Source organism: Salvelinus fontinalis, chromosome 39 (genome assembly GCF_029448725.1).
Source record: "Salvelinus fontinalis isolate EN_2023a chromosome 39, ASM2944872v1, whole genome shotgun sequence".
In the NCBI taxonomy this organism is placed as follows: Eukaryota; Metazoa; Chordata; class Actinopteri; order Salmoniformes; family Salmonidae; genus Salvelinus; species Salvelinus fontinalis.
Genome location: NC_074703.1, coordinates 12,407,999 through 12,424,791, shown reverse-complemented (window position 1 = coordinate 12,424,791; position 16,793 = coordinate 12,407,999). Strand labels below are relative to the sequence as shown.

Below are 16,793 nucleotides of genomic sequence, written 5' to 3'. Positions count from 1 at the left end.
GATTAGAGACAATCCCAACACCAGGGATTAGAGGCTATCCCAACACCAGGGATTAGAGACAATCCCAACACCAGTAATTAGAGACTATCCCAACACCAGGGATTAGAGACTATTCCAACACTAGGGATTAGAGACTATTCCAACACTAGGGATTAGAGAATATCCCAACACCAGGGATTAGAGAATATCCCATCACCAGGGATTAGAGACCATCCCAACACCAGGGATTAGAGGCTATCATAACACCAGGGATTATAGACTATCCCAACACCAGGCATTAGAGACTATCCCAACACCAGGAATTAGAGAATATCCCAACACCAGGGATTAGAGACTATCCCAACACCAGGGATTAGAGACTATCCCAACACCAGGGATTAGAGACTATTCCAACACCAGGCATTAGAGACCATCCCAACACCAGGGATTAGAGGCTATCATACACCAGGGATTGTAGACTATTCCAACACCAGGGATTAGAGACTATCCCAACACCAGGGATTAGAGACTATCCCAACACCAGGGATTAGAGACTATTCCAACACCAGGCATTAGAGACCATCCCAACACCAGGGATTAGAGGCTATCATACACCAGGGATTGTAGACTATTCCAACACCAGGGATTAGAGACTATCCCAACACCTGGGATTAGAGACTATCCCAACACCAGGGTTGTGGTACAGTATATGTATATGGTGTTGGGATAGTATGTTGTGTGTGCTTATGCTTGGCCAGCCTGCCCCCTAGAGGATGAACTAGGTAGGACCAGAAATCTGGATCTCTTTCAGCTCCCTATGAGGCAATATTCTCACAAAATGGGTTGTCTGGGTTTGTGGGGTATGAAAGCATTCCTGTTGTACTGCAAGAGTGCATGTCTGTATTCATGTAATCACTTAAACCATGTCTATTGACTCTAAAAATGCTAACTTGTCACAGTATGACAGTGCTTACTTCCCTTCCTAGAATAATGCCCAAATACCAATCCTGTATTGTAAAAAAAGGTAACATAGGATCTATTTTCTATTGGTATATTTTCATTTTCACTCTTTTTATGTTAAGAAATGTTGTCAATTCTTCACTGTCATAGGATTCTTACTTAAAGCCGAAACTACTTTTGTGACTAAAACTCACAGCATATAGTGCCTAATGCTATTTCCAGCTATGCATGGTACTACTGAATGCACAGTATATCTTCCCGCCAATCAAGTAGTGAGATGAAGATAACAGCCAGGCTGTTGTTCCACTCTGTTCCCCTGAGGTGTGAGGGATCATTAGATTTAGACCTCTATTGTGGAAGCAGTATACTCATTAGATGGAAAGGAAGACTGCCATCATATATAAATTCCCTATCTCTTTCACAAGCAATTACACATGCAGCTCACACACATATACATGCCCGCGCATACACACACACACACACACACACACACACACACACACACACACACACACACACACACACACACACACACACACACACACACACACACACACACACACACACACACACACACACACACACACACACAAACACACTTGCAAACTCAGTTTCTCCTTCACACAAAAAGCACATTCCCACCTAGACACGCAAGCACCAAATTATCCCATTCTAATCTAATGTGTTTACAGGCACAGTTCTGTCAATGTAAAAACTTTTTTTTTTTTATCTAAAACACACACAAACACTTTCTCACAAGCTCTCTCTCCCTCATACACACACCCACCCACTCACAGAAAGCTCATTATAACTTGGCAGGGGATTGGCTTGACATCCACATCTCCAGTTGATTAATTTGCCTATTATTAAAGATCCTTTAATAAAATACTCACTCTAAAGAAAGATGACCGGCAGCTCCTCCACCACCCCCCAACTGTGGACATAATTGTAAAACTTCAAACACTTAGAAGGGAAACTTCCTCCAGTGTGAACAGTGTGCTACAAGGATAGTTCATATTTTATTCCCATTGTTTTAGACTTTTTCCAACTCTGGCCGTTTAGCCTATCCATCCAGATTTACAATGGCTTTGGAAGTTGCCAAGGCCACAGACAGTCCCTGAGCAAAGTGAGGAGTTCACTTGAGGAGATCTACTCCGCAGGCTTGAGGAAGAGGACTGTGCCATGTTATCTGTAGTCCAGTGAGATGGACACCTTGGATCGCATTTTCTATTGGAAAGTCGTTTCACATCCAATTGTCACGCCGACAGCCATTCAGCTCTCCTGAGGAAACAATTTCTTCGGTGAGAGGGTAGCCCTGTAACCATGGTTACCGGCGTGTCCCATTCAAAAGAACTGGGCAGGATCGATAACATTTTATTTAAGAGATCCCTCAACTCCAGGGAACCAGACACTATTATCCTACCTGCCTCCTGTCCTCTGCAAATTGCAATCCGGGGAACATGATTTAACTTTGCAAACTGCAAACCGCCAAGATAAAAAAAAGATGCAGTGACAAGCTATCAATTAGGACCTCTCTAACTCCATCTCCATCTCTCGCCCTCTTTCTGTCTTTCTGTCTTTCTATCTGTCCCTCTTCCCCTGTCTTTCTGTCTCTCTGTGTGATTCATCAGCAAGCAGTTTTCACTCTCAGAACAAATATAGAAACCTTTTATAACGGAATAGTTGACCAAAGCTCCACTCTGCTCCACAGTTGAATCCAAACAGGTGACCTATGTATGGAGGAAGTGGTTTGGGGTCAAAACATGGCAGACAGATTATTAATTGATAGACCAAGATTTATGTTTTAACTGCAGACTTTCTTTATGGGGTTTCCAAGAAAATACAAATTAAGCAATAGTTTGAATTAATGGAGTAGAAAATGTTTTATTGTGAGAAAAGGCATTCTGACTCAAACATGTCTGTGGAGTATAAAAAATACATGTACTTTAGTAACCAGATTTAACCAGTTGCTGGATACCAGTTTTTATTGACTAAGGCCTTGACGTTGTTGTCACACCAAACTCTCTAATTGTTGATTAGAATATGTAGAGATACTGTATGGGTTGTGGGCACTTCAATGAGCAGAGGAATACTTTGATATTCAAATGTCCAGATGTCTTGCCAGAGGCTGTCCTTCTTGGTGTTGACAGTTCACACACCCTTTTCATAGAGTCTGAAATGTATTTCACTGTACTGAGTTTTGAGGCATGTTTTGAATAAAGCCCCAAAAATATCAATACCCAAGAAAAATAACTTGAAATATATCAAGTATATATACAAATATATATCTGTAGTGGGGAAGCTTGTAAAGCAGCAGTCAGAAGAGGACAATACCACCCATACTCATGTCTATACGTGTAAACACTAGCAGCTTTTGATCCTCTGTTCCGTCCAATAGAGCAAGTTTGATTGAATACTGCCTTAGATTTCCATAAAGTTGTTAAATCTAGCAGAGACTTTACCAGGGGATCAGTGTGATCCGTAGTTTTCCATCTACCTATCTCCTGCAATTGTGTGTGTGTGTGTGTGTGTGTGTGTGGGGGGGGGGGGGGGTAGGAGGTTGCTCAGTTGATGAGTTTCGGCTTCCCTGTAGGGACTTGATTAAAGTCACTGCCCTTTGAAAGGAAGGGGGTTGATTTCACTGAGATTCATTCTAAACCCAATTTTTTCCATTAGATGATCAATATCTCCTGACAGCAGATGGTGGTGGTAGCAGCTGCACTGGTCCTAAACTGCCAATCAGAGACCAGGCCAGCAGCAACCAGCTTCCCTTCTGCTAAACCCAATAACCACCTGGACATGGTTCCATAGGTCTGTCATAGCTCTCATTCAAAAACTGTATTAGGCAGGTCAAAATGGAAAGATGGAGCCATTGATTTAGTAGGTAAAAGGAAAATAATAAGGAAAACCACAAGTTGCAGAGAGGAAAGATCTGGATGACTTACACAGGCATGGGTTTGGATTGAACATGGTTTTGTTTGGTAGACCCTCTACACACATAAAATCTCTAATTCTCTCTCTCTCTCTCTCTCTCTCTCTCTCTCTCTTGCTCTCTCTCTGTCTCTCTCTCATTCTCTCTCTCTCTGTCTCTGTCTCTCTCTCTGTCTCACTCACTCTCACACTCACAAATGATGGCAAGCACGAACACATACACACGTGCACGCAAGCGCAAACACATACACACACATCACCTCCTCCTCTCTGAGACTTACAGGGTCCCTCCCCACTCCAACAGAAGAGGCTATAGGGATGGTGGGCTGCCAGTCCAGCTGTCTCCATCTGGCCAGCTCACTTGGCAGAGTGTGACACCACACAACTCCTGCCAAACTGTGTTCCAGCAGCTGGAGGGCCACAGCAAAAACCAATCAACAACCAGAACAGCATCGGTCTCACTGTTGCTGGGCCAGCTCCTATACGCTCTGAGAAAACGTTCACTCTACAGTATACTGTAGGCCTATCCTACCAAAACTAAAGTCCCTGTTCCATTCAATTATTTTCCTATCCACTACGGGGATGCTTCCAAATAGCAGACATTGGCTGGGACATTATGTGCTATTTATCAGCGTTGATTACAGCACATACCTGGGCTTGGGTGTGCAGGGAAGAGCACATATATGGTGGCTTGTTGCGTCAATAGAACCATTAGCGTGTATCATTCATTTAGATAATACATTGCTTGTATGCCTAGCTAGGATATTGAATATTTCCATCGTGGCAAGTTACCACATACTATTAAAAGATTTCACTCGGAAGTTGTATACCCACTCACGTGTGTGCCCACTGTTCATTATTAATTTGCGTAACAGACTGCTGTATGATCATTCTCCATTTGCCAAGAGACAGCATATCTAAATGTCATTGAGAACATTAATCAGCTGCTGAAATGTGAGGGACCCTGTTTTCTCTCGGCTTGAGGGAATAATAGGCAGATGTCGCCGCAGGTCAGACATTATCATCCCTATTAATTAATGTTGATGGTTGAGAGACAGCTCCCCTATTGTGTCCCCAGAAAACTGCAGATGACTTTGACCTCCGTCTGACAAGGTAAGCAGGTTGGACAAGCCTATAGCACAATGATGAGCGCTCTAACTTTCTTAGTAAGATGGCAGGATGAGAGTAATAGTACTTTTGTTGACATCATAATATTTAATTTGTTATAATTATTTTAGAATTACTGAAGTAGAGCTGTCCAACAGTTAGGAAATCCCTACTTGTCTGTTACATTTCTTATGTCTGTAATGTGGCATTTCTTGTGATTTTAGTGGGCAATATTATAAGCCCTCAATTAAACTAAATTATATATTGTAATGACTAGATACGAAGAGATTCCTATTTGAGGTTCGCATCTTTCTCTTTATTGTGAACGAATTACTTTTTTCCTTTATTCGTAATGGAATTGACCTTTTTTGTATATCTATTTCACCCCCATCCAATTGGTGGCTGCAATACAACATCAGTTGTGGATTGCCATAAAAGCGTCTGACAAAACACATTTCAGTGTATTAATCGCATATTTCCACGTCAACCTCTGCAGTTACATGCTAGTTGTCATAGAGCTTACGATTTCCTCATCCAATAAACCACTACCATAACTTGCTGTCTCTAAGTGGTAGTATTCATTCCCAATATCTTGGGTGTCTGAGATTTGATTGAGCTGCACCACTGACACTTCCTCATATGAACTCTTGGCTACATCAGGGTGAAAGTTAGAACCATCCTCTTTATCCTCAAAAGTATGTCTGAGGGTCTTTGCTGAGCAGTTGATATTCCCTCATTTAAACTCTCCAGAGGCCAGAGGTTTTGAACCTGAGCCTCATTTACATACTCTGTTTGTACCATTTTGTTTAATTTCACCTTGTTTTCACTAGCAATACAATGTATAAATGTGTCAGTCATACAGGTATAATACTCCATCGTTGTTGCAGTTGGCTTCTTAACTAATCATCTGCTAATAATTGGTATTTGGCAAATCCATTAGCGCAAAGCAAGAGTGCATGAAAGTCGTGTATGGAATTATTTTATTTCACACCAGGGTAAGCAAAAACAAATTATTGAGGTGTTTTGTTTTTCCAACTGATATTCAACACAATAACAGTGGATTCATGTCTTGCTTTGGAATTAATATAACATGCAGGATTAAATGTAGGCATTACAAGAAAGACTGAGAAATAACCAGCAGGCTGTTTCACACAGCCCCCCTGAAAAACTGAACATATTTGGTTAGTACCAACCAGACTGAGTATTTTCCACCCCAGTTTATTTGACACCAGTAGTAACGTTTTTTCTTTACCAGTGGGTGGTCTTGCACTGACTAAAATCTTTAATTATATTCATATGCTTTTGGGACACATATTTGCCACATGTTTGGAGCTAGACTGACAGACAACATAACAGTCTAAAAGGGTATCTGTCCATGATGCTGATATGTGTATCACTGCTCAAATGTCAACATAAAGCTTCCTAAGACCTAGCTTTTTGTTCAAACTCACCTGTTTCGTATTCTAGGGACTCTAGTGAGTAGACTGGACCCTGGTTGTACGGAGACACAATAAATAATTTGTCCTGTACAGTGCTATATTTGTACAATATATATTGTCCAGGCAACCCACTTTAAGCTGTTTGACCAAAATAAAAGGCCAGCAACACATATTATTCAGAGCCTCGTGAAATATACTATACAGGCCCTACGGAGTATTCCCCACAATACTTTTACTGAGGCACCCAGAGTAGTTTTTGCTCTATAAGCCAATATGTATTCCATATACAGTGATTCGCATTGTGGACATTTTATTTGACCTTGGAATAGGTTTTACAACCCACATTTAATCCAAATGTCACTTAATTATGAAAAAATAGTAATCATTGTTCATGTTTAGACAATTATTTTTCATATATCATTAATAATCACAGGTTATTGACGCATTCTACTATTATGTAACGTGGGGGACTTTTATTTAGACATTTTTCGAAATCCATGACGTGGGAGTACTTTTTTAGTGTTGCTGATGAGACGCTGGATCTAACAACCTCTGTAAAAAAACGTTTTTAGTTTATTTAGCTGACTTTGGTATTGTTAGCTTGAATACATATATCAACCTTTTCAGTTACGTTGCAAGCGCTTTAATATTACGTATATTCTAGGCTTGGTCGCACTATCTAACGTTAACATCGAACTCTGTAGCAAGCTTGTTTCGGGTGGCTTTTTGCTTTGCAAACTAGCTATGGATAACATTATTGATCCAGCATCAGAACAAGGTTAGTTTGCTGTTTTATCATGCATTGCTTATCACATAGCAGTAGCTAAATGTAGAAAAAATTATATGGCATGACTCATTTTGTTTTTACATGGATCATTCAAAGATGTCCTATAGTCTACCTACACATAGCTTGTAATATTACTAACTAGCTGAGATATGGGATTAGTCGGTTTCGCATTTATTATTTGTTTATCTGTTTAATTGTTAATTGCTCTCTTCAATTCAGTGACAAGTCTCCCTCTGTTCTCCTTGCGGCACCTGGTTCCAACTCTACGCCTGATGTGGCTTTCATGTGGCAAGTGACACAACGGCGTAATGTGATGCAATATGGGAAGCTGGAGGAATTTGTGACTTTTGTGACAGAAATGGTTCCAGAGCTGCTGAGCTCCAGGCAGAGGACCCAACTCATTCTGTTAGGATTTATGTTTATGCACTATAGCCCACTACCATATTGTTTGAAGATGAATATTGTTTTGTTACACACACACAAACAATGCAGATGTGTGTGTGTGTATGTGTGTAAAGATTGAGCAACATAGAGTGCCTTGATGCAAAAGCTGTGGTCAATCTGGAGAGGGGAGGGGTGCATATCTCCAGGCCAACCAGGGAGGGTAGGACACTGGACAATACCAAATAAGGAACTGTATGAGTGTAGAATCTGGGGTGAGACACAAGATGGATCTAATCTACCCAATGACCAGATGCGGACAGATGAGAGCACCAAGAGACTGGGACAAGTCTGAGTGCCAGCGATAGGCTGAGCAAAGTTTAAACCACGCTCAGCCTCTACTGTGATAGGCCAACGCATGGCTGTCATAGTATAATAACTGTTGTTTGCGCACATTCCAGAGTTCTCTGTTCTACCCTGCGCAGTGATACAGCGAACCCATATATACGAAAATTGCATTTGCCATTTATTGTTTGCGTTAATTAAACATAATTAAAGAAAGTTAGCAGACCTTGCTTTTTATTCATCCTGATACCGGATTCGATTAACGCAGCGCTCACAATTCTAGGACTGAGAGCAAGGGTGAGAGAGGTGGAAATGTTGAGGGTTGGGATGGGAAGAGTCTTATGATGGAACGAACAATGGGCAACTACTAGCTGCAATTACTGTATGTCTGTCCCTAGTCCTGCTTTTCACATATCCACCTCTGTTCCAGCTGGTTTTAGAGTTGTGTTGCAGTGCGGGCACAGCTGACCTGCTGACCATCCAGGCCCACCTGGACATAATCCACACATTGACAGAAAAGTCTTTACACAAAGAGGTTAGTTAAATAGGCAACACATTATGAATGAGACACTGGAGAACATTATTTCTGAGGGATAAACTCCTGTACATTTGTCTGATATTTTGTTTGCACCTAATGATAGAGTCATGGTGATGAATTGGACGCTGCAGATTCTAACTTTGTGTAGCTTTTTTCACCTTTATTTAACCAGGTAGGCTAGTTGAGAACAAGTTCTCATTTAGTCCAAACCCTGCTGGAAGACCCATCTGAGAGGGAGCATTTCTTCCATGTGAGAAACTTTCTCTCGAGACTTCTTTATGATCCTATTTTATGAATATTATGAATATATTTCTTAAATCGGCTACTAGTTGAACATCATCTACGTAGATTTAAAGATTATAAGTATCCTTCGTCTGCATTCAGAATACCCTAAAGATCTTGTTAAAGTGGCACTCCAGTCTCCTTTTCACATAATTTATCACCTTTACTTAACAAAAGGCACATCTCAACAGGTGGTCCAGGTAGGACATAGTACAAGTGTGTGTGTGTGTGTGTGTGGGGGGGGGGGGTTAGGGCCTTTTTATTTGATGTTTTTGCTCCTCCATTGTTCCCACAATCAAGGGAGGAGGTTAATGACATCACATCAGACCAACTCCACTGCTTGAATGGCCTCCATGAAATTTGTAGTTGTCTAAAAAACACTATTTTGCTCAAAAGTTTTTGTTTTTTTTACCCTTAAATGTGTGTAAATTACTGTACTTATACTTGGGATATTGTTTCTCGACAGGAGAAGTTCCAAAAAAGCTGGAGTGCATTTTTAATGGAGACATTTGGCACTAGACCCATTTCGTGCTAAATTGTCTATTTCACAGGTGGTGTTCCCAGTCCACTATGGCCCTCGGTATGACACAGCGCTGCAGACACTGGTGTGGGAGTTCCTCTCCAGACTGGAGGAGCTGCTGCCTGTACCAGACCTCACGCAGGTACTGAGGAAAAGACCTCAGTTCTAAAAGATTGACGGAACATGGCGTCATGTGGCTCTACAGATGAATTTAATGGTGTTTCTGGTCATTTAAAAACTTGTCTACAACCTCAAGTGGCTGGTACAATGTATTTGCACTTTTTATTATGCACTTTTTATTATGCTCTATTCCCCTTGCCCTGCTCCTCTTAGACAACAGCATGGCTCTGTGCTGCCCCCTCTGTCCTGGAGGGATGTGGACAGACTGTCTTTGACCCTGAACAACTGAAGACAGTGCTGCAGCACCATCAGCGTCATGGAAACCTGAACAAGTGTAAGTCTCCATCCAGATAATGGTTATGAAGTAAATAGTCCAACACCTCTTGTATTTTTTACTTGGCAATGTAGGTGAGTTTAACTGATCTCTCCTACCCAGGTCATGTCTCTAAATACACTGCAGATACCATCCTGTCCACACTGTCCCTCCCTCCAAAAATGAGAGTTGTTATTAACTATGAGCCAGACAACTCTGACAATGGGAGGCAATACTCAGATGAAGATGAATGCATAGATAATGGGGTCTGTAAAAATGAAGACCACAATGAAATCCTGGATGAAAGCGCTCATAGATGTTTGGAGGATCTAGGACTGTCAACATCAGAGGAACAGGAACAGGAGGGTCTGTCACCTGCAGAGACTTCAGTGTTGGTTACTCCAGTACCCTGTGATGGTAAGGAAAATATAAATGTCAAACACTCATCCATTGTTTGACTAATATAGCATCTAATTTCGAAATTATATACTGAACAAAAATATTAACGCAACATGCAATAATTTCAACGATTTTACTGAGTTACAGTTCATATAAGGAAATCAGTCAATTGAAATAAATGAATTAGGCCTTAATCTATGGACTTCACATGACTGGGCATGGGCGCAGCCATGCCTGGGAGGCGGTCCCATGGGAGCCAGGTCCAGCCAAGCAGAATTAGTTTTCCCCCACAAACAGGATTCATTACAGACAAATACTCTTCAGTTTCATCAGCTGTCTGGGTGGCTGGTCTTAGACGACCAGGTGTGGAGGTGAAGAAGCCGGATGTGGAGGTTCTGGGCTGGCGTGGTTAGTTGGACATACTGCCAAATTCTCTAAAACGATGTTCGAGAGGCGGCTTATGGTAGAGTAATTAACATTCAATTATCTGGCAATAGCTCTGGTGGACATTCCTGCAGTCAACATGCCAATTGCACGCTCCCTCAACATGAGACATCTTTGGCATTATGTTGCGTGACAAAACTGCACATTTTAGAGTGGCCTCTTATTTTCCCCGGCATAAGGTGCACCTGTGTAATGATTATGCTGTTTAATCAGCTTCTTGATATGCCACACCTTTCAGGTGGATGGATGATCTTGGCAAAGGAGAAAGACTCACTAATAGGGATGTAAACAAATTTGTGCACGGAATTTTTCTCCTACAGAATTGAACTTGGATCGTTCTCTCAACGTAATGGTGAATGCTGACGAGCCATCCCAGGTTCTAACCTGCACTGGCCAACCTCTGCAAGGACATCAAGACGACCAAGTAGAAAAGGACAGCAAGCAGGTTGACAAGAAAGAAGAGGTGGTCAGAAAGGGAGACAAAAAGAATGAGATCAAAAAGGTTGACAAGAAACAAGAGGGATCCCCTGCACCCCAAAACAGGACTCATACATGTGAGTGTGGGAAGGTTTTCAAAAAACCATCACTGCTGACGCTGCATATGGGAGTTCACACGATGCCATATCATTGTGACCAGTGTCCCAAACAATATGCTACTCCTGGGGCTCTGAAAAAACTCCAGTTACTTCACACAGAAGAAAGACCATTTGCATGTGAACGCTGTGACCGGAGGTACAGGAGTGATATGATCTCAAAGTGCACGTACGCATTCACTCTGGGGAGTGCCGTCACATGTGTACTATCTGTGGTAAGAGGTTTACCCAGCAGTGTGCACTAGTGAGACACATGTGAATGCATGCTGGGGAGAATAATTATTTATGTAGCAAATGTGGTAAGGCATTCCTTACCTTAGGAGAACTGCGGCTGCATACACGAACGCACACAGGAGAAAACCCCCACACCTGTAAACATTGTGGAAAGGGTTTCAAAGCATCTTGCCATCTAATGGTTCATCTGTGATCTCACACAGGTGAGTGTCCTTACATCTGCACCCAATCCAAATCTTTCACTACTTCAGACGCTCTTAGAAAGCACATATATACTCACACTGGGGAGAAACCTCACCAGTGCTCAGAGTGTGGGAAAACATTTACTCAAAGGGGTAATATGGTAAATCATATGAGAAGAGTTTAAACCGGTTAAGATTCTCCAAAAGCACTCCAACAGAAAGAAACGCAGAACGTTTATTTCAAACTCAAAGCATTTTTACAAGACTATGTAATAGGTAATTCCAATCGAAATATTGATTGGAATTATTGAGACAAGAAATTCCATGTATAATCCTGTTTTAAATACATGGTTTTACAGGTCCTCTTTTGTATATCAGATTATCATATCAAAACATGTTTTCCATTAAACTTCAAATCAAGGTTTGTCACATCTACACATGATATTCACACTGCAAATAATGATTAGAAGTGGGATGATGATGACATTTACACAATTTAAACTGTTTGACCAACCAGATTCCTTAACACTTGTAAGATATGCATATACAAAGTGTCCCGACTACCTCCAGAGGTCTTCAGGAAGATTTGATCACACTCAGTTCACTATGCGTCAATTGAATTGGCTACATGAGTTTATTTCCAAAATGCTATATCCACCAATTTTTCACATTGGTATTTTTTCACCTGAAATTATTGCTTGTGGGTACCTTCATGCTTGTGTCAAATATAACTGTTCTCATATTATTCATAGATTTTAGATGTATATTAAAACTATATATTTTTTAATGCCAAACACTATACAGTTGAAGTAGGAAGCTTACATACACTTAGGTTGGAGTCATTAAAACTCGTTTTTCAACTACTCCACAAATTTCTTGTTAACAAACTATAGTTTTGGCAAGTCGGTTAGGACATCTACTTTTTGCATGACACAAGTAATTTTTCCAACAATTGTTTGCAGACAGATTATTTCACTTACAATTCACTGTATCACAATTCCAGTGGTTCAGAAGTTTACATACACTAAGTTGACTGTGCCTTTAAACAGCTTAGAAAATTCCAGAAATTTCTGTTATGGCTTTAGAAGCTTCTGATAGGCTAATTGACATAATTTGAGTCAATTGGAGGTGTACCTGTGGATGTATTTCAAGGCCTACCTTCAAACTCAGTGCTTGACATCATGGGAAAATCAAAAGAAATCAGCCAAGACCTCAGAAAATAATTGTAGACCTCCACAAGTCTGGTTCATCCTTGGAAGCAATTTCCAAACGCCAGAAGGTACCACGTTCATCTGTACAAACAATAGTACTCAAGTATAACCACCATGGAACCACGCAGCCGTCATACCGCTCAGGAAGGAGACGCGTTCTGTCTCCTAGAGATGAATGTACTTTGGTGCGAAAAGTGCAAATCAATCCCAGAACAACAGCAAAGGACCTTGTGAAGATGCTGGAGGAAACAGGTACAAAAGTATCTATATCCACAGTAAAACAAGTCCTATATCGACATAAGCTGAAAGGCAACTCAGCAAGGAAGAAGCCACTGCTCCAAAACCGCCATAAAAAAGCCAGACTACGGTTTGCAACTGCACATGGTGACAAAGATCGTACGTTTTGGAGAAATGTCTTCTGGTCTGATGAAACAAAAATAGAACTGTTTGGCCATAATGACCATCGTTATGTTTGGAGGAATAAGGTGGAGGCTTGCAAGCCAAAGAACACCATCCAAACCGTGAAGCATGGGGGTGGCAGCATCATGTTGTGGGGGTGCTTTGCTTCAGGAGGGACTGGTGCACTTCACAAAATAGATGGCATCAATGAGGAGGGAAAATTTATGTGGATATATTGAAGGAACATCTCAAGACATTTGTCAGAAAGTTAATTAGGGGTGCAGCCCGACACCGGTACACTTATGACAACATCCAGCTCAAGTGCAGGGCGCGAAATTAAAAAGATATATTTTTTAAATATTTAACTTTCACACATTAACAAGTCCAAGACACCAGATGAAAGGTGCACATCTTGTGAATCAAGCCAACATGTCCGATTTTTAAAATGTTTTACAGGGAAGACACAATATGTAAATCTATTAGCTAATCACGTTAGCAAAAGATACCACTTTTCTTACTCCATCAGTTTCTTACTCCATCAGGTGCTATCACAAATTCGACCAAATAAAGATATAAATAGCCACTAACCAAGAAACAAATTCATCAGATGACAGTCTGATAACATATTTATTGTATAGCATATGTTTTGTTCGAAAAATGTGCATATTTCAGGTATAAACCATAGTTTACATTTCAGCTACAATCAGAAATTGCACCGAAAGCAGCCATAATATTTACAGACACCAACGTCAAATAGCTAATTACTCATCATAAAACATTTCTGAAAAATACATAGTGTGCAGCAATTGAAAGACAGGCATCTTGTGATTCCAAACAATATTTCCGATTTATTAAATGTTTTACAGCGAAAACAAAATGTAGCGCTATATTTGCGTAGCCACAATAGCCAGATACACTTGGGCGCCCACGACCAATTCACATGCACGACAGATATATGAAATAACATCATAAATTGGTTCTTACTTTTGCTGATCTTTCATCAGAATGTTGAACAAGGTGTCCTCTGTCCAGATGAGTCGTTGTTTGGATTCAGAATGGCAAATTTCCCTCTTCACTTAGCATTGGCACTAGCCGAGTGGCACAAATCTCTCCGACGTAAACACAGTCAGAGGACGGAACACGGCAAAACTCCCGAAAAAAATTCAATAATCTGATTAAACTATATTGAAAAAACATACATTACGATGATATGTTCACATGTATCAAAAAAATTCCGAGCCGGGGATAGTTGTCGTCTATTACGGAAGCAAAACAGAAGGCAATGGCACTTCCTTGTCGTGCGTTTCAGAGTACCGGAAGTGGACGGTCACGGCATACAAAGAGCTTTTATTCCACCCCAGACCAAGATGAACACAACATTTCTTCTCTCACATCCTCTTGACACCAAGAGGAAGGCGTATGGAGTGTAAGTAGACTCCTAAGTGTCATGACCATGTATAGGCATCAAGTTGAACAGAACACATATTTCTGACATTTCACTTCCTGGTCTGTGAAAGTGCTGCCAAATGAATTCTGTTTCACTCAGAGAAATAATTCCAACGGTTTTAGAAACTAGAGAGTGTTTTCTATCCAATATTAATAATAATATCCATATTGTACGAGCAAGAATTGAGTAGGAGGCCGTTTGAAATGGGCACGATTTCACTGGCTACTCAACACTTTCCCTTGCAGCCATAAGTTAAAGCTTGGTTGCAAATGGGTCTTCCAAATGGACAATGACCCCAAGCATACTTCCAAAGTTGAGGCAAAATGGCTTAAGGACAACAAAGTCAAGGTATTGGAGTGGCCATCACAAAGCCCTGATCTCAATCCTGTAGAAAATTTGTGGTCAGAACTGAAAAAGTGTGTGCCATCAAGGAGGCCTACAAACCTGACTCAGTTACACAAGCTCTGTCAGGAGGAATGGGCCAAAATTCACCCAACTTATTGTGGGAAGCTTGTGGAAGGCTACCTGAAAGGTTTGTCCTAAGTTTTACAATTTAAAGGCAGTGCTACCAAATACTAATTGAGTTTATGTAAACTTCTAACCCACTAGGAATGAGATGAAAGAAATAACAGCTTAAATAAATAATTCTCTCTACTATTATTCTGACATTTCACATTCTTAAAATAAAGTGGTGATCCTAACTGACATAAAACAGGAAATTTTTACTTGGATTAAATGTCAGGAATTTTGAAAAACTGAGTTTAAATTAATTTGGCTAAGGTGTATCATTGTTTAGCTGAAATGTAATGTTTGAATACGGTATTTGACTGTGATATGTCGTGGTTGTCTCACCTAGCCATCTTAATCAGGACACTTTAAAACCTCTACAGGACAGTTGTTGCTCAATATGCGATAATGTAACGAGAATGACGTTGTAAACAACAGCCAACTTTCCAAAACATAGACATGTCTTATATGGGCAGAAAGCTTACATTCATGTTAATCTAAATGCAGTGTCCAATTTACAGTAGCTATTACAACAACAACAAAAAAACATGAAATTGTTTGAGGATAGTACACAACAACAAAACACTTATCACGGCAACTGGTTTGATACATTCACCTCTGAAGGTAAAGAATGTACTTACATTCAGTAATCTTGCTCTGATTTGTCATCCTGAGGGTCCCAGAGATATAATGTAGCATAATTTTGTTTAATAAAATCAATTTTATATTCAAATGTAGGAACTGGGTTTTACAGTTTGACCCCACTGCTGTCTCTGGCTCCACACCCACCCTTCCCGGCCATCTATATGTGTGAAGGTTAGTGTATTTTCTGTAGGGAAGCTAATACTCCATTTGTGACATTCCTGGGAGTGTGTAAACTTAAATGTTTTATTACCATAGCATTTCTGTATGTTCTCTATAGGTATGTACTTGAAAATGTATAAATTGACCAATTCGGCACATTTGGGAAAACTGGCAGACTTGATACAAAATATCTGTAGCGATGTAATTCTTCAATGGATCAGTTTGAAACTTTGCACACACACTGCTGTCATCTTGTGGACAACATCTAAATTACACCTAGAATCCTATCAATGTATGGCCAATCTCTTGCATTTCAAAGATGATGAAAAAATAAATAAAACGCATGTTTATTTTTTGTATTTGTATTCATTTCACATTTCCACAAACTTCAAAGTGTTTCCCTTTCAAATGGTATCAATAATATGCATATCCTTGCTTCAGGTCCTGAGCTACAGGCAGTTAGACATGTCATTTTAGGCAGAAATTGAAGAAAAGGGTCCGGATCCTAGAGCGTTTGGAAACCTTATCCACGCTTTAAATCATATGTGAAATGCAAATTAACCCCGGCTGAAATGAATCCTCGACCTGCGCGAGTAGCGGGTCCAAGATCCAGGACCAGAGTGCCAGGTATTGTGACGCAGGAGCGCGAGTCCCGTGAAACTTTTTTGCCAGTTGTAAACAAACTAGCTAGCTCACTAACATGTAGAATCTGCATATTGTGTACTAATCAATCAATCAATCAATCAATTTTATTTTATATAGCCCTTCGTACATCAGATAATATCTCGAAGTGCTGTACAGAAACCCAGCCTAAAACCCCAAACAGCTAGAATGCAGGTGTAGAAGCACGGTGGCTAGGAAAAACTCCCTA

General features: G+C 40.5%; 1 protein-coding gene and 1 long non-coding RNA gene across 2 annotated transcripts; both read left to right on the top strand.

Annotated features, from left to right (window-relative positions):
- The first annotated feature begins 6,861 nt into the window (after positions 1 to 6,861).
- Positions 6,862 to 8,149, top strand: LOC129838895 (uncharacterized). The gene is made up of 2 exons (XR_008756924.1): positions 6,862 to 7,194; positions 7,423 to 8,149. It is a non-coding gene; the product is annotated as an uncharacterized LOC129838895 (long non-coding RNA).
- A 118-nt stretch (positions 8,150 to 8,267) lies between these two features.
- LOC129838894 (zinc finger protein 239-like) lies at positions 8,268 to 16,359 on the top strand. The gene is made up of 5 exons (XM_055906149.1): positions 8,268 to 8,464; positions 9,301 to 9,411; positions 9,603 to 9,723; positions 9,826 to 10,119; positions 10,866 to 16,359. Exons 4-5 carry the CDS (start codon positions 9,885 to 9,887, stop codon positions 11,381 to 11,383), a joined length of 753 nt encoding a protein of 250 aa, XP_055762124.1. The 5' UTR covers positions 8,268 to 8,464; positions 9,301 to 9,411; positions 9,603 to 9,723; positions 9,826 to 9,884; the 3' UTR covers positions 11,384 to 16,359.
- Positions 16,360 to 16,793: the final 434 nt, after the last annotated feature.

Excerpts from the sequence above, each read along its gene's own strand:
- LOC129838894 (XM_055906149.1), top strand. The coding sequence starts at position 9,885 with ATGAGAGTTGTTATTAACTATGAGCCAGACAACTCTGACAATGGGAGG. Across the intron at positions 10,120-10,865 it reads TACTCCAGTACCCTGTGATG|AATTGAACTTGGATCGTTCT; the intron begins GTAAGGAAAATA and ends TTTCTCCTACAG.